This window comes from Rhodamnia argentea, chromosome 4 (assembly GCF_020921035.1).
Source record: "Rhodamnia argentea isolate NSW1041297 chromosome 4, ASM2092103v1, whole genome shotgun sequence".
NCBI classification, from domain to species: domain Eukaryota; kingdom Viridiplantae; phylum Streptophyta; class Magnoliopsida; order Myrtales; family Myrtaceae; genus Rhodamnia; species Rhodamnia argentea.
Genome location: NC_063153.1, coordinates 5,253,688 through 5,272,300, shown reverse-complemented (window position 1 = coordinate 5,272,300; position 18,613 = coordinate 5,253,688). Strand labels below are relative to the sequence as shown.

General features: G+C 39.5%; 1 protein-coding gene across 1 annotated transcript; it reads right to left on the bottom strand.

The window, feature by feature from the left end:
- Positions 1–885: 885 nt before the first annotated feature.
- Positions 886–18,305, bottom strand: LOC125314667 (receptor kinase-like protein Xa21). Its single transcript, XM_048277522.1, has 3 exons — positions 15,666–18,305; positions 1,413–1,728; positions 886–1,229 (listed from the first exon to the last, which is right to left on the bottom strand). Exons 1-3 carry the CDS (start codon positions 18,303–18,305, stop codon positions 886–888), a joined length of 3,300 nt encoding a protein of 1,099 aa, XP_048133479.1.
- Positions 18,306–18,613: the final 308 nt, after the last annotated feature.

The following is an 18,613-nucleotide window of genomic DNA, read 5'->3' as shown; positions in this document are numbered from 1 at the left end:
CTGATTAAATTTGACCGAAAATCAGTAACATGGACACGAATCGTCTAATGTAGCATGTCCGGTGCTAACGTGGATATTTTTAATGATATTTAATTTCAAAAAAATATTTTTTTAATTATGTTTTCTTTTTTTATCCTCGCCGACCAAAGCCAAAGTGTAAAAAAAAAGTAATTAAAAATAATTTTTTAGAGAAATTTTATTGTAATGTTTGCCTCAGCGCTGGTCACGCAACGTCACGTATGCTCATCCCTAAGTGTAAATTCAATTGATATATTAAATATGTGCATGTATGTTATATTGAAATAAAAATGTTGCTCGAGGCTTCCTCGGGCGCGTTTGCTATCTCCATGTCATCGATTTAATTAGATTTTTCTTAGCAATTGTAATATGGAAAAATTAAAACAATCTTTCTTGGATTAAAATAAATAATCAGTTGTTTTTGGGTAAAAACCAACGGAAATATTTAAAACAGAAAAGGGGTTAAAATAGGCCCAAGCACGTGACAGCCAGGGGAAGGCATGCAGGCCGGCTTGGCCTGGGCCATGCCCAGCCTGACATGCACGGCTCATGGGCTGTGCCTGGCCTAACACGAAAACGATACTGCGGCAGACAACGTTCGGCACTGGCAAATCAACCAGCTCCAGGACCGACATGTTGTTCTTCCCGAAGTCAGGCACGAGTTACGCTATGGTCGGGAGAAATTTCACTGCTGGAAAACCTCGTCGTGTTTACAATAGTGCTCCTCCGACTCGGAAAGCTCGAAAGAAGATCAAGCACTCTATTACAGATGGCTATACATAATGCCATCGAAATGAGATATCTATGCAGAAACAAAGACAACACCATGTTCAAATTCTATGAACTGCTCCTCACCTTATTTTCTTGTCAAGGAAGTGATAACTTGATCTTGTTGAGCTTAACCACGACAGCTCTCATGTCCATTCTTTCCTCAGGCAAGTCCTTTGAACATTCCAATCCCAACTCTAGGATCGATAAGATTATGCTCTCGAGTTCCAAAAGCGTCGGATCTTCATGTTCCGTGCTAAGGAGTTCGCGATCCACGATGTCAAACACTATGCCTGGAATCGCTGCACCTACCCATCGCCTCAAGCTCATGTCCGCATCGAACATTTCATCGGTTGGCTTCTTCTTAGTAATCACTTCCAACAGCAATATTCCGAAGCTATAAACATCGCCTTTTGTCGAGACTTTTCCTTCCAGACCATACTCTGCAAGCATCATGGAGTGCGAAATAAGAATATCGGCAATTGATATTTTTCTTTTCGGGACATAAGTAATAAGATCGGAAGGCATACGATTGTTAATATATTTTTGTTATATTATACCATTATATCGGCAATCGCAGGCTTGAATTAGTTAAAATTCGACAAATGTACACGGAGCAAGGTAACCAATCGTGCCGAGAGTTCGGGTCCGTGTTTCAAGCTTGTTCTCAGCCAAAATCTTCGCAATTCCAAAGTCGCAGACTTGGGCGACCAGGTCCTCGTTTAGAAGAACATTGCTAGGCTTTAGATCACAGTGCACAATGGGTTCCGGTTGGCCATGGTGGAGATATTCGATCCCCATTGCGACGTTGGCCATTATCTTCACTCGCTGATGGAGATCCAAGTTATAGTTGTTGGAGTAAAGCCACCTCTCCAAGCTCCCGTGGGGCACATATTGCAGCACCAGAGCTCTCAAATCGGGGTTCGTGCAGGTGCTGATCACCTTGACGAGATTCCGCGTCGAAACTTTTCACAGCGCCTTCGATATGGAGATTCGATACTTTGACCGCGATGTCTGTCCCATTGGCCAGAGTCCCTTTGTATACAGAGCTAAAGCTTCCTGCTCCGAGCAAATTGCTTTCGCTGAAGTTGTTAGTAGCAGAGCAAAGCTCCCGATATGATATCATTGGGTGGTCAATTCCGGGCGCATTTTCCACGGAAACCGGAACTTCTTTCCTAGTGTTCCGACGCTTTCTAAGCAAGCAAATAACAAGGACTAATAGTATAGCTGACACAATTGGCACCATGATGTAGAGTAACCGGAGCCGCTCTTCCTTTGATGACTTCTTTCCCTTTATTTTGCAAGGTGGGACATGAAAAATCGCATTTCCACAAAGTGCTTGATTCCCGATGAAGGAGAGAGCCGAAAATTTTCTAAACGGTCCACCGTTAGGAATCTCTCCCGATAGATTATTAAAGGACACATTCAAGTTTTGCAGAAATTTTAGTCCTTCCGTGGACTCAGGTATTGTGCCGGATAACTCATTGTAGGAGAGATCGAGGAAATTCAATCCTTTAAGGTCGCCAATTGATTGCGGTATTGATCCTCGAAACGAGTTCCTTGACAAGTTGAGACAGGCGAGGCTCTTCAACTCCTGGATGGAATTCGGTATGGCGCCAGTAAGCCGGTTCCAAGAAAGATCGATGCTCTCTATAGCTGTCATTTTTCCCATTTCAAGTGGTAGTCCTCCATTGAAAGAATTGAGTGACAGATTGAGGAAGATAAGTTCTTGAAGGCTCCAAAGGCTAACCGGAATAACCGATGTCATGTTATTCGAACTTACGAGAAACTGTTGAAGGCTGCTCAGGTTTCCAATGCAATTTGGAATGGATCCCAAAATCCTATTCTGCCGGAGCGTTAACTCTCCTAAACTTGTCAAGTTGCATATCTCATCGAGGATCTGTCCTTCAAGACGGTTGTTATCAAGATACAGCCTCTGCAAGCGTTCTAGTCCTCCGATTGACGATGGGAGTTTGCCATCCAGATCGTTATCGCTCAAGTCTAGGTAAGTCAAGCTCTTCAAGAAACCCATTTCCGTGGGAATGCAACCTCTTATTTGACAATTGGGAGCGAACATCATACGTAGGGAACTTGACAAGTTTTTGATAGATGCTGGTATGGAGCCACCAAGCGGGTTTCCTTCCAGAGCCAAGGTTTGCAGCGATTGGCAATTAGATAAAGCAGAGAGAAAACCGAGCTCCGCACCATAAGTCTCTCCTGTTAGCTGATTTGAGTCAACCGCGAAGAATGTGAGATTCTTCAAGTTGCCCAAGCTCAAGGGTAGTGGACCACTGAGTTGATTGAACCCGGCATCGAAAAAGATTAGGTTCGAAAGATTCGAGAAAGACTGCGGTATGTTGCCACCAAAGCTATTATTGGCTAGATAGAGTTCTTCCAAATTTGGAAGGCGATCACTATCTGAGGGAAGGCTTCCAGAGAGTGAATTGAACGTCAAATCAAGCACTTGGAACGAAGAGATATTAAAAACCTCTCGAGGAACTTCGCCTGTTAGCATATTAAACTGAAGGCTCATTTCTTTCAGATTGACCAAATTGCCTATCTCCCGCCGAATGTCACCTCCGATGTGGGTACGACCTAAGTACAAGATATGCATGCTTGACATGTTACCGATGGTTCGAGGAATTGTGCCGGTCAAGTTGTTAGTGCCGAGATAGAGCTCCTGCAGCTTTTGCAAGCTGTCTATGTCTCGAGGAACGCTTCCCTGGAAACGATTGATTGACAACGATAACACGAGAAGCTCTTTGCATTGGGTGAGCGTCTCTGGTAGCAGGCCGCTGAATTTGTTGTCAGACCGCAAAAGCCTCTGAATGTTAGGCCAGCGGTTGCAAAGATCGGAGGGAAGACTTCCCGAGAGATCATTAGACATGAAGTCGACAATAGTGAGCGATCCATTGAAAAGTGTTGGAGGAATCGAACCTGTGAGATTAGCCTCGGCCAGAGCAATGACCTGCAATGTGGATATGTTGCCCAGGAAGCTCGGAATTTGAACCCGTAAGGGGTTGAGGCTAAGAATCAGTTGTTGCAACTTAGGGAAGGCGCCAAATTCTCTCGGTATGCCACCCGTTAGCCTGTTATCCACAACTGACATCACTTCGAGATTTTGGCACTGGGCTAAGTTAGGAGGAATGTTTCCTTCGAACTGGTTTGATTGGAGTATGAGTTCTTTCAGGCGGCGTAAACGACCGATTTCTGTCGGAATCGTGCCGTAGAAACTGTTGTTGCGAAGATCAAGAGAAACCATGAAAGAGAGATTGCCCAGGTAAGGAGAGAATCTTCCGTGGAGACCCATGTAGGAGAGGTCTAAAGCCACGACTCTCTGCCTGCGCTTGCTGCAGACGATGCCGATCCATTCGCAGAAATTTGCTTCGGCAGTCCAATTGCCGCGTTTGATCGGGTTCGTCGGGTCGACTTCGATCGCTGATTTGAAGTGGAGGAGAGCATCTTGATCAGTGAAGTTCCTGGAACAAACGGCGGGCTGAAACATCAATAGGAAAGCTAACAGAAGATCAAGAAATGCTAGCTTCTCCATGATGAACAGAGTCACTCTTGATTGCATCAATAGACACTTCGCTAGCTAGGATCTGTTCTTAGTATTCAATACCAAAGCGAAATTCCTCGTCGGGTGCGTTCCGACCCGCACGAAGTAGTGGCTCTTTGGAAAAACGGTAGGTTGCTTTTCATTGTGAGGGACATGACAAACGACATGATCCACTAATCAGAAATATTATCGGTTGAAATTTTGTTTCGAGCGTCAAAGTTACTCGTACGATAATGCCAACTCATTTTCTTTTTAATAGTTAAAAGAATTCTATTCACAATAACTCCCATATTAACCCAAACCATAATCATGTGTTGAGACCGTCAGTCATTGAGGGGAGGTTGGAGAACCCGTCTTGCACGTCTGATTCAGTAATTGGCCCGTTCTTTACCTTTGCCCGTACACACTTATTTTGAACAATGTGAGGGCACAAGCGACTCGAATGTGAAAAGGCTTTGTCATAACTTCGCGATAATTCCGCAAAAGCGGTATGAAGTGTCCCGTGGGAAGTTGACTGACTGGAAGTGTCCATTGTCAAAAGAGATAATGATACTAGTAGTCTGTCAAATTTTATCTATGTTTTCATGTCATATTTGAACTTTCAGTCAGTCCAATTAAAATCCTCCCTCATTCTCCATCTGATTTGCTTGGATTGACAGCCTGAGGAAGAAGACGACGACGTTACTTTTTATAAAGTAAAGTAAAGGGTTTTGTCCTGGTTTGCAAGCTTTCCTAAAACACTAGTAGAATTCCCCGTGTGTGTGCTGCACGGGTTCCAACCTTTTTTTTTTCTTTTCATGACAAATTACTATGAAGTATTAATTTGAAACCAAGTGTTGATTTTGGTCCTCTCACTTTGAACTAATAATTTATGGAACTATCATATTCACCTAATGCTTTTAAATACTTTAACACCTTGATTTTTCCGTTAAATAATTTCTATTGAACTTGTCTCAGTACTATGCTACAATAATGCCAGTTTAACATTGGATTATCATACATCAATGGGACATGTGCAAAATTGTTAACTGAATTAATCCAAAATGACTTTCAATCTACTCGAACTTGTACTAGCTGAGTTAGATTTTGACTAAATATATATTCTTTTAATCGAATGGTGAAATTTGACGTGCACTCCAACATAGTAAGCTTAATTTACATTGGAACTCATCGATGGAAGTGGAAGCATCAGCTATCCTTCTCATCGGGAAAAGCGTCAAAAAATTCTTACACCTATTGTATTGATGTCAATTTAGTTCTAAACATTTTGCATTGATGTCAATTTATCCATAAACCTTTTATTTGTGTAAATTTAGTCCTACACCTTTTATATTATGACCAATTTAGTCCCAAACCTTTGAAATTTCTATTAATTGAGTCAATTCAACTAATTTTGACCTGAAGTTTGCCAACATGGACGTCGGTTGTCCTATGTAGCACAACTGGCACTCACGTAGATATTTTTTAATATTATTTCAATATTTTTAGATAATTGTACTAATTTTTTTTAATGATTGAGAAAAGAAAAGGAAGAAAAACCAACATATTTATTTAAAAAATTATTTAAAATATTTAAAAATATATTAAAAAAATATCCATGTCGGTGCCAACAATATCGAGTACGACTACCGACGTCCATGTCGGTAAATTTCCAGCCAAAATAGGCCGGATTGACTAAATTAATAGAAATGCAAAAGGTTTAGAACTGAATTAGCACTAATGCAAAAATTTTAGAACCGAATTGGCACCAATAAAAGATTTAGGACTGAATTGACATCAAAACAAAAGATTAATGACTAAATTGGCATCAATACAATAAATTTAAGACTTTTTTCAACACTTTTCCCCCTTCTCACCCCGCAATAATGCTCGGTCTCTCCGCATCCGAAAAGCAATTTTTGAAAGCAATTGCAAGGTTTAATGCCATCCAATAAAAAATAGCTTTCCTTCTCATTCCGCAATAATGCTCAGTCCCTCGGGATTCGAAAAGCTATTTTTGAAAGCAAATGCATCGTTTTAATGCAACCCGATAGAAAGGGTCTTTGCCCTTAGAGTATTCAACATGTCATAGTAGATTCTTGCTTCCTACTTCAATACAATCTAAGTTGGAGTTTGGCCTGGACCCCTAGACTCGGGAATGGACCTGCTCATGCGCTTGAAAATTGGGCTTTTAATCAAATAGAAACCACATCCTTTTTGGTTGTCCACCATCTTCCATCTAGAGTTTAAAATAGCGCATTAGTACAGTCTTCTTCTATCTATTGTTCTAATGTGGGTATCACATCCAAATTCAAATGTTTTCATTGAAATAAAAAGTAAATTTCTGGCAAAAAGAAAGGGCTTAATTCATTGAGGAAAATGAGGTTGCACAATGCCACCGAAGTAAATTCAATGAGTTTGTAATGCAAATGTTAAACTTAATCCAACAACAGTTTTGGGCTTATTCACATAAAGTGTTCGGATTTAATAGGTTGTTATAGCAGGTTAACCCTTTCTTAAGGAATAATGCAATGTTTTGGCATGCAATGTTTTTTCAAATGCCATAGTCATGACTGCTCCCCATAATGCAAGGTTGATGTCCGGGTCGGCGCTCATTAAATAATTAGGACTCAATTGCATTACGTACAAAGATTTAATATTTACGGTGCACTTTTGTTGTTATGGTGGTGTAGATGGATTTCTTCTAAGCGGTGATTTATTTTTGAAGTACCGCATTTGAAATGCCTTAAGATTTATGTACAGATTGGCTCGAAAAACGAGGAGGGGATGATTTTACCAAACAAGTTAATTTTGGATATGGGTCATTGCGGTTGAAATATAAATAAGTAAAGAAGATTTTTTAGGCTTATATTGTCATTCAACTGAATCTTTCCGGGAAATTAAACGCGTCTATCTTTCAAGTTTTTCCTTTCTTTTAAATGTTGCAAGAGTGAGAATTGGACAAGAAGAAAGGGCCTCATTCCCTAAAAAAATCCCGACTTTAGGTTCAGTCCCAAATTTATCCCGAAACGTTTTTTGTCTTAGAAAAAACCCTCAATTTTAGGTCCAGTCCCAAATCTGCTTTGAATTTTGTTTTGTCTAAAAAAATATCAAAATTTCAATATATTTCCAAATCTACCCAATAATACAGTCCCAACTTGACATAGCATTTCCACATCGATAAAAACACCCCCATTAGCAAAGTAATGAGCCATAGGTATAGACCATCGTGGCATTCTTACTTGTATATTAAATCCACCCAATATAGAAATTCTCCAAAATGAAACCATTCTAGGATCCGAAAATTATGGATGACTAACGACTGTATTAGACAGAGGGCTAATGGAGCAAATTTGAGATTATGGTAAAAATTGATGATTTTTTCTTACGAAAAATGAGTTTATGATAGATTTGAAACTGAAACTAAAGTTTAGGGATTTTTCTGAGATAAAAAAAAAATTGAGCCATATTTGAGATTGAATCTAAAGTTTGAGGATTCTTTTGTGACAAAAAAAAAAAGTTCGGAGTAAGTTTGAGACTTGATTTAAAGTTGGAAGCTTTTTTTGCGAATTTGGTCAAGAAGAAAGCCACTAACCATATTTTCTTTCTTCCGACGTTTCTTTTGCGAGCAACTTTTACCTTTTCTTTTTCCACACAGACTGACAAAGAATGGTCAATGCATTCACACTTGGGATTTCACAAAATTCCTTCATCCTTGTTTGGAAATGAAAGCTTGCTAATTGCCCCACCGATGGCTTTAATGGGGAGCCACTCTCGTTGTGCTAGAGTATGATGTCTTCTTTGATATGCGTGACCCGGGGCAAGTACAGCGCATCGTGGGAAGCTTTCCCAGTGTGTGAAACCTTATAGAGAGAGAGAGAGAGAGAGAGAGAGAGAGAGAGAATGTCATGTGCAGGTGCATCGTGTGTGAAACCTTTCAATGAAAATTGCAGGTAGCCAAAAAGTTAACTATTTTAGAAATCAATCAACTAACAAAATGAGCGGTGACAAATGACTTGTGGAGTCAAAAAGTTATATAGCTACCCACGGACTACGTAAATTTGATTACACAAGTGAACGCAGTTAATGTACACACTTGTTAACACTTATCAACGGCTATTTTCTTTGTAACTAAAGGTGACAATATGATTATAGAATCCATATTTTAACGCATATATAATAATATGGGCCATAATGATTTGTCTTAAGTTTTAAAAACAAGCTTAAATGATTAATAAATGAGTTAGTTAATAAGTTAATGTGTTTTAAATGGGCCATAAATTGGTTAGTTATCTAATAAGCTCAAGTGAGTATAAAAGCAATCATTTCTAAAGAAATTTAATCTTTTGAATTTTCATAATTTTTTTATTTTTTTCTTTCCTTTAATTTTTTTTCTATTAAATTCGACAAGGGTAGCCGTTCGCGGGTCTCCGACCGTTGTCGTCGGTCACCGGTGGTTGGCCGCCGATCGCCGCCTAATATTGGTCGCCAATCGCTGCCCGATGTCGATCGCTGAACGTAGAAGGAAAAAAAAAGAAAAGAAAAAATCAGATTTTTTTTAAATTATGAAAATTGTCCACGATGTTTGAAAGATATATATTCTTTTAAATATTTATAAGAAACAATAATTTCCGAACTGGATTTAATATTGAAGTGTTTTAGCAATATAGGTCAGGTCGGGTATGTCGATTTCTATAGTATGAAAATTGGTTAAAATGGGTTAAATAGGTTAATATGGGTCGGACCACTTTCAACCGATCCAACCCACCCATTGACAGCTCTAGCTCAAGGTCGAGAGCAGTTCATTGAATTTAAATATAGTATTATCTCATTTTGTAAATAGTAATCTCGTTCAAATTGCATTGGAGATAAGTGTCAAAAAAGTCTTAAATTTATTGCATTGGTGCCAATTTAGTACTAAACCTTTTGATAGTACCAATCTAGTCCAAAACCTTTGGACCTGGAGTTAATTCAGTCCTTTCGGGTAATTTTGGCGGGATATTGTAGAATGGACAGCGGATGGCCAGTGCACATTGAAGTGGACATGTTCAAAAATAAGTTAATAATATTTTATGTTTTTCATTTCTTTTTTTCCCATCTTTTTTTTTTCCCCTTTCCTCTAGTGGCCAATGAGATTAGCCCTTGTCTTGCCAGGTTGGCGTCGCCTATCGGCCTCATCAAATTTGGCAAGGGCGTCCTCGCCAGCATTCGCCCACGTCGGCCAGTGGCGGAAAGGGGAAAAAAAGAAAAAAAATAAAAACAATTAAAATACTATCAAAAATATCTACGTAAGCCCTATCCATACCATGTAAACCCTATGGCGTCAAGATTTGGGACTTTTCCGACGGTTTTCTCAATGGCATTGTGTCTAGACATTTTCAACAAAGTTCGTAATCTTCTTTTGCGCTTCTGAATTGGAGGAAAAGCATTCAAAACACGACGAAACTTTCCAGCGATTGAATTTCACCCAACAAGAGTCTAACTAATGTCCGACTTTAAAAGGTGTTACACCTGCTCTTTTTGTAAAAAAATTTGTGTCTGTTTCAATATCTTCCGAGTTAAAAAGTTCTAATATATCAGCTGATGTCTTCAAGGGCCCCAATGATAATCTTACAATCATATTGATCACGTGATTGTATTAGATGTAAGGGATCTCTATGCTTCAGTGTGGCTCTTGATGATTTAAAGTGCAAGTTTCTACATTGAGAAATGTAAATCGTAATAACTCTGACAAAAAATGAATCATGATACATTTATCTTGGCGAAAATTAATAATCTGGAAAACGTTTTGCTAGAATTATTGTTATTTTCGCTTAGAGAAACTTGTGGATGATTGACTCATTCCATGCTAGAAATAATCACAGGAAATGTTTTGATAACAAGGCCGAATCCCGTGAAACCATTTCATAGAAGTTCATTGATATCTTCTTTTTATAAAGTAAATCAACTTCAATTCTTGAATAATCCACATCACTTATACCTGTTACTCTTTAGTTTTCTGTTGAGGTCTATCTAGTAGGGTATTCAAATTGGAATAGTAATTGATTTCTAGGTTTCGTCGTAAACCTAATGGTTACTTGATTTTTTAATCATAAAAAATCTCAAATTGATATAGCTATCGTAATTTATCCATCATAAACGTGAACATATGAACACTCTACCATATGTTCAAGGGTTAATAGCACGTCCATTTGACATTCATGGACTGAGATAGCCTAAAGGAATGCCCAATCACACCAGATGAAAAAAGGTTTTGGACCATAAAATTGGTTAGACTAAGCTCTTTTTGTTTCATGAAAAATAAATTATTTAAGAAAATATTTTTAAAGAAATAATCCCTTATATCACTTACAAAAATGAATAAGTACCATTGATGCATTACTTTTTCTTGGAGACTGAAAAGGATGAACTGTATCATAATTTGGTGCTTGAGTATGTGCCGGATACCATGGATCGTCTCATTAAGCACGGTAACAAGTTAAACCAACGGATGCCCATAGCAATTGTGAAGCTTTACATGTCAGGTAGTGAACCTAATTTCTTCTTTTAGTTTTATTTACAATTCCCTAGGAGAATGTTTCTTCCCTTTGCAAGTGCCTCAAGTGAATTGAGCTTCCCCTTCCTTCTGCTACTGCTACATGTTAGTGAAGAATACATCAGCCTATTCGTTGGCTTATTAGATGACTATTCTAAGATAATATCTCTATCAAGGAGCAATCTACTTGCAACCTTGAGAGATACAGATAATCAACATGAATATTCTACTTGTGCTAATCTTAATCCTCATATTAATTATAAAGTATCTCAAACCAGCTAGATTGAGGTTTAAGCACATTCGTTTTACCGGACTGAGCTTGAAAGCTCGGTTTCCAACAAGCTCTCGGATTCCAATGAGGCCTCGGTTTTCGAGGAGGCGGACAAGTAGGAGGTTAGTAATTTTTTTTTTGTCTCTTTGAATTTGGCAAAAAAACACTTGGAGTGCCAATATTTGTGTACGGCGCTCACTTTAGTATCAATTTTTTTCGCTGACTCACTTAAGTGCCAAATCGGAGAAAAAATGATCACTTAAGTGCCAAAGACGAGAAATTCCGGCGACCTCCTTGGACTTAGCACTTAAATGATAGTTTTTTTTTTAAAAAAAATTGACATTTAAGTAATCCAAAAAACGATCACTTTAGTGCCAAATCGGAGAGAAAACGATCAATTAAGTGCCAATTCCGGCGATCTCACCGGAGTTGACACTTAAATAATCGTTTTTTTAAAAAAAATTGGCATTTAAGTGATAAAAAAAATATTGGTACTAAAGTGAGCGTCGTACACAAATATTATCATTTCTAGTGTTCTTCTGCCCTTTGAATTTCAATAATGATATTTTTAGGAGTAGAGACAGGATGAGGATGAGGATGAGGATGAAGAAGAAGAATAATAAGGTGCTGGAGAAGGTGGATATTTTTAGCTATGTAATTTGTAATTTGCAGCCATGTAATGTTACAATACCATTTCATAGCAGAATGAAACCATTTCAAGACCTAAAATGGAGCATGGTACTGGTGAATTAACTACGAACTGAAATTATGAATGGAAGATTTCGATTTTTTGGATCGGTCCCTTCTTGGAAGATTGAGAACCGAATTTCTTTACCATACCTTACCAAAAAAAAAAAAAAATTCTTTACCATTTATCATACTTGCCTCGAGCACGAAAGAAAATCTTTTCTATACTTTAGCATCAACATCTACTTGCAGTCTCACATATACACATCCATTTACATAATGCAAATATTCGAGTGTGAATGTGGGTGTGCCTACTCGACCGACATGTGGTTAACAAGTGTCAGACATGGTCAACGTTCTGGATATGCCAGCGGCATGTAAGTTCAAATCCCGACGCATTATTCCGACATGCACGGTGTCAATTTTAAACATTTTCAATAATTTAGGGGTCCAAATGTAAATTTACTATTTGTGGATTTGAGTCAAATTAATTTAATTGACATAGTCATAATGATAATTTGTTGTGTATATATAAAAATATTCATTTAATGTATAACGTGTCGAAATTCTCTACTTTTTTAGAAATAACATATCAGCGTGTAATGTCGTGTCGTGTCACGTGTCACGTATCGGTGTCGGTACTACTTAGTACGTGGCTCTGGTACCTAGATAAAAAATAATAATTTGGAAGAGAGAAAATATGGAATTTGGGTACATTTCAATGTACATTATTATTCTACTTGTGCTAATCTTAATTCTCATATTAATTATAAAAGTATCTCAAACCCTCTAGGTTGAGGTTTATGCAATGCCATTTTACCGGATTGGGCTTAAACCGCAATTTCCAATGAACTCTCAGATTCCAAAGAGGCCTCGGTTTCCGACGATGTCGCCAACCAGGCGGCGACCAGCTAGGCGGTTATTAATATTTTCATAGTTTAATTCTTTACATTTAGTTAAATGATTTTTTTAGGAATAGACACGGGATGAGGATGAGGATGGAGATGAAGAAGAAGAAGGTGCTGGGGAAAGTGGATACTTGCAACTATGTAATTTGTAATTTGTAATTTGCAACCATTGAATGATGCGGGGCCATTTCATAGTAGAATAGAATCATGTCAAGACCTTAATTGTAGCGTCCCAGTTACGCTACTTTAGGAATGCTTGCTAACCTCTCTTATCTCATTAATCTTTCATTACTCAGACTATAATGGCGCATGCGGAAACTTGAAATAGAAAATCAGACAATTCAGTCCTAAACTTTTTGTATTGGTGCCATTTAAGTCCTAAACCTTTTATTAATACCAATGCAGTCCTAAACCTTTTACAATAGTGCCAATTTAATCCTAAAAATTTTGTATTTATGCCAATTGAGTCAATTTGGCCAATTTTGATTGAAAATCACTAGCATGGATGTCAATTATTCTACATGGCACGGTTGGCTCTAACATGGATATTTTTTTTTATATTTTAAATAATTTTTAAAAATAATTTTGAAAAAAACCAAAAAATTTTTTAAAAATTATTTAAAATACTAAAAAAATATTAAAAAAAATATCCAAGTTAGCGCTAGCCGTACCATGTAGGACAATCTATATCCATGTCGGCGATTTTCTGTCAAACTTGATCGGATTAACTCAATTGATATAAATATAAAAGATTTAGGACTGAATTTGCAACAATACATAAGATTTAGGACTAAATTAACACCAATAAAAGGTTTAGGACTTAATTGGCACAATTGCAAAAGGTTTAGGGCTTAATTGGCACAATTACAAAAGGTTTAGGACTAAATTGGCACAAAAAAAAGGTTTAGAACTGAATTGGCACTAATACAATAGGTTTATGACTTTTTTGACACTTCTCTCTTAGAGAAGGCACAAACTCTTCCATTGATAAAAGTAAAAATAAAGGATGTAGGTTAGTGAGATTGCATTTTGACTTAGAGTGCATATAATTTGTAAATAAAAATTTGAGCAACTACATTCTTTCAAAGATGGGATTTTCAAGTGCATACACTCGCATTTTGGGAAAAGTACCAAAAAGTCTTCAACCTATTGCTAAATCTTTTAATTGGAACAATTTAGTTTTAAACCTTTTTACATTGGTACCAATTTAATCCATCTGATTAAATTTGGCCGAAAATCAATAACATGGACACCAATTGTCTAATGTGGCATGTCCGGTGCTGACATGGATATTTTTAATGATATTTAATTTTAAAAAAATATTTTTAATTATTATTATTTTTTATCCTCGCCGACCAAAGCCAAAGTGTAAAAAAAAAAGTAATTAAAAATAATTTTTTAGAGAAATTTTATAGTAATGTTTGCCTCAGCGCTGGTCACGCAACGTCACGTATGCTCAGCCCTAAGTGTAAATTCAATTGATATATTAAATATGTGTATGTATGTTATATTGAAATAAAAATGTTGCTCGAGGCTTCCTCGGACGCGTTCGCTGTCTCCATGTCATCGATTTAATTAGATTTTTCTTTGCAATTGTAATATGGAAAAATTAAAACAATCTTTCTTGGATTAAAACAAATAATCAGTTGTTTTTGGGTAAAAACCAACGGAAATATTTAAAACAGAAAAGGGGTTAAATTAGGCCCAAGCACGTGACAGCCAGGGAGAGGCATGCAGGCCGGGTTGGCCTGGGCCATGCCCTGCCTGACATACACGGCTCATGGGCTGTGCCTGGCCTAACACGAAAACGATATTGCGGCAGACAACGTTCGGCACTGGCAAATCAACCAGCTCCAGGACGACGTGTTGTTCTTCCCGAAGTCAGGCACGAGTTACGCCATGGTCGGGAGAAATTTCACAGCTGGAAAACCTCGTCGTGTTTACAATAGTGCTCCTCCGACTCGGAAAGCTCGAAAGAAGATCAAGCACTCTATTACAGATGGCTATACATAATGCCATCGAAATGAGATATCTATGCAGAAACAAAGACAACACCATGTTCGAATTCCATGAACTGCTCTTCACCTTATTTTCTTGTCAAGGACGTGACAACTTGATCTTGTTGAGCTTAACCACGACAGCTCCCATGTCCATTCTTTCCTCAGGCAAGTCCTTTGAACATTCCAATCCCAACTCTAGGATCGATAAGACTATGCTCTCGAGTTCCAAAAGCGTCGGATCTTCATGTTCCTTGCTAAGGAGTTCGCGATCCGCGATGTCAAGCACTCTGCCTGGAATCGCTGCACCTACCCATCGCCTCAAGCTCATATCCGCATCGAACATTTCATCGGTTGGCTTCTTCTTAGTAATCACTGCCAACAGCAATATTCCGAAGGTGTAAACATCTCCTTTCGTCGAGACTTTTCCTTCCAGACCATACTCTGCAAGCATCATGGAGTATGAAATAAGAATATCGGCAATTGATATTTTTCGTTTCAAGACATAAGTAATAAGATCGAAAGGCATACGATTGTTAATATATTTCTATTATACTATACCATTATATCGGCAATCGCAAGCTTGAATTAGTTAAAATTCGACAAATGTACCTGGAGCAAGGTAACCAATCGTGCCGAGAGTTCGGGTCTGTGTTTCAAGCTTGTTCTCAGCCAAAATCTTCGCGATTCCAAAGTCGCAGACTTGGGCGACCAGGTCCTCGTTTAGAAGAACATTGCTAGGCTTTAGATCACAGTGCACAATGGGTTCCGGTTGGCCATGGTGGAGATATTCGATCCCCATTGCAACGTCGACCATTATCTTCACTCGCTGATGGAGATCCAAGTCATAGTTGTTGGAGTAAAGCCACCTCTCCAAGCTCCCGTGGGGCACATATTGCAGCACCGGAGCTCTCAAATCGGGGTTCGTGCAGGTGCTAATCACCTTGACGAGATTCCGGTGCCTGACCTTGCGAAAGACCTCACATTCCGTGTCGAAACTTTTCGCAGCCCCTTCGATATGGAGATTCAGTACTTTGACCGCGATGTCTGTCCCATTGGCCAGAGTCCCTTTGTATACAGAGCTAAAGCTTCCTGCTCCGAGCAAATTGCTTTCACTGAAGTTGTTAGTAGCAGAGCAAAGCTCCCGATATGATATCATCGGGTGGTCAATTCCGGGCACATTTTCTACTGAAACAGGAACTTCTTTCCTAGTGTTCCGACGCTTTCTAAGCAAGCAAATAACAAGGACTAAAAGTATAGCTGATACAATTGGCACCATGATGTAGAGTAACCGGAGCCGCTCTTCCTTTGATGACTTCTTTCCCTTTACTTTGCAAGGTGGGACATGAAAGATCGCATTTCCACAAAGTGCTTGATTCCCGATGAAGGAGAGAGCCGAAAATTTTCTAAACGGTCCACCGGTAGGAATCTCTCCCGATAGATTATTAAAGGACACATTCAAGTTTTGCAGAAATTTTAGTCCTTCCGTGGACTCAGGTATCGTGCCGGATAACTCATTGTAGGAGAGATCGAGGAAATCCAATCCTTTAAGGTCGCCAATGGATTGCGGTATTGATCCTCGAAACGAGTTCCTTGACAAGTTGAGACAGGCGAGGCTCTTCAACTCCTGGATGGAATTCGGTATGGCACCAGTAAGCCGGTTCCAAGAAAGATCGATGCTCTCTATAGCTGTCATTTTTCCCATTTCAAGTGGTAGTCCTCCATGGAAAGAATTGAGTGACAGATTGAGGAAGATAAGTTCTTGAAGGCTCCAAAGGCTAACCGGTATAACCGATGTCATGTTATTCGAACTTACGAGAAACTTTTGAAGGCTGCTCAGGTTTCCAATGCAATTTGGAATGGATCCCGATATCCTATTCTGCCGGAGCGTTAACTCTCCTAAACTTGTCAAGTTGCATATCTCATCGAGGATCGGTCCTTCAAGACGGTTGTTATCAAGATACAGCCTCTGCAAGCGTTCTAGTCCTCCGATTGACGATGGGAGGTTGCCATCCAGATCGTTATCGCTCAAGTCTAGGTAAGTCAAGCTCTTCAAGAAACCCATTTCCTTGGGAATGCAACCTCTTATTTGACAATTGGGAGCGGACATCATACGTAGGGAACTGGAGAAGTTTTTGATAGATGCTGGTATGGAGCCACCAAGCGGGTTTCGTGCCAGAACCAACATTTGCAGCGATTGGCAATTAGATAAAGCAGAGAGAAAACCGAGCTCCGCACCATAAGTCTCTCCTGTTAGCCGATTTGAGTCAACCATGAAGTATCTGAGATTCTTCAACTTGCCCAAACTCAAGGGTAGTGGACCGCTGAGTTGATTGAACCCGACATCGAAAATGATTAGGTTCGAAAGATTCGAGAAAGACTGCGGTATGTTGCCACCAAAGCTATTTTGGCCTTGATAGAGTTCTTCCAAATTCGGAAGGCGATCACTATCTGAGGGAAGGCTTCCAGAGAGTGAATTGTCCGTCAAAGCGAGCACTTGGAGCGAAGAGATATTAACAACCTCTCGAGGTACTTCGCCTGTTAGCATATTAACCTGAAGGTCCATTACTTTCAGATTGACCAAATTGCCTATCTCACGTGGAATGTCACCTCCGATGGGGGTAAAACCTAAGTACAAGATATGCAAGCTTGACATGTTACCGATGGTTCGAGGAATTGTGCCGGTCAAGTTGTTAGCGCTGAGATAGAGCTCCTGCAGCTTTTGCAAGCTGTCTATGTCTCGAGGAACGCTTCCCTGGAAACGATTGACTGACAACGCTAACACTCGAAGCTCTTTGCATTGGGTGAGCGTCTCTGGTAGCAGGCCGCTGAATTTGTTACCAGACAGCAAAAGCCTCCGAATGTTAGGCCAGCGGTTGCAAAGATCGGAGGGAAGACTTCCCGAGAGATCATTAGACATGAAGTCGACAATAGTGAGCGATCCATTGAAAAGTGTCGGAGGAATCGAACCTGTGAGATTAGCCTTGGCCAGACCAATGCCCTGCAATGTGGATATGTTGCCCAGGAAGCTCGGAATTTGACCCCGTAAGGGGTTGAGGCTAAGAATCAGTTGTTGCAACTTAGGGAAGGCGCCAAATTCTCTCGGTATGCCACCCGTTAGCCTGTTATCCACAACTGACATCACTTCGAGATTTCGGCACTGGGCTAAGTTAGGAGGAATGTTTCCTTCGAACTGGTTTGATTGGAGTATGAGTTCTTTCAGGCGGCGTAAACGACCGATTTCTGTCGGAATCGTGCCGTAGAAACTGTTGTTGCGAAGATCAAGAGAAACCATGAAAGAGAGATTGCCCAGGTAAGGAGAGAATCTTCCGTGGAGACCCATGTAGGAGAGGTCTAAAGCCACGACTCTCTGCCTGCGCTTGCTGCAGACGATGCCGATCCATTCGCAGAAATTTGCTTCGGCAGTCCAATTGCCACGTTTGATCGTGTTCGTCGGGTCGACTTCGATCGCTGATTTGAAGTGGAGGAGAGCATCTTGATCAGTGAAGTTGCTGGAACAAACGGCGGGCTGAAACATCAATAGGAAAGCTAACAGAAGATCAAGAAATGCTAGCTTCTCCATGATGAACAGAGTCACTCTTGATTGCATCAATAGACACTTCGCTAGCTAGGATCTGTTCTTAGTATTCAATACCAAAGCGAAATTCCTCGTCGGGTACGTTCCAACCCGCACGAAATAGTGGTTCTTTGGAAAAACAGTAGGTTGCTTTTCATTGTGAGGGACATGACAAACGACATGATCCACTAATCAGAAATATTATCGGTTGAAATTTTGTTTCGAGCGTCAAAGTTACTCGTACGATAATGCCAACTCATTTTCTTTTTAATAGTTAAAAGAATGCTATTCACAATAACTCCCATATTAACCCA

Bases quoted from the DNA above. Each gene is read 5' to 3' on its own strand.
- LOC125314667 (XM_048277522.1), bottom strand. From the start codon at position 18,305: ATGGAGAAGCTAGCATTTCTTGATCTTCTGTTAGCTTTCCTATTGATG. The intron at 1,729-15,665 runs GTGATTAGCACC...AATCTCGTCAAG, and splicing joins GGCACCGGAATCTCGTCAAG to GTGATCAGCACCTGCACGAA. The intron at 1,230-1,412 runs GTTACCTTGCTC...TGATGCTTGCAG, and splicing joins CCGAACTCTCGGCACGATTG to AGTATGGTCTGGAAGGAAAA.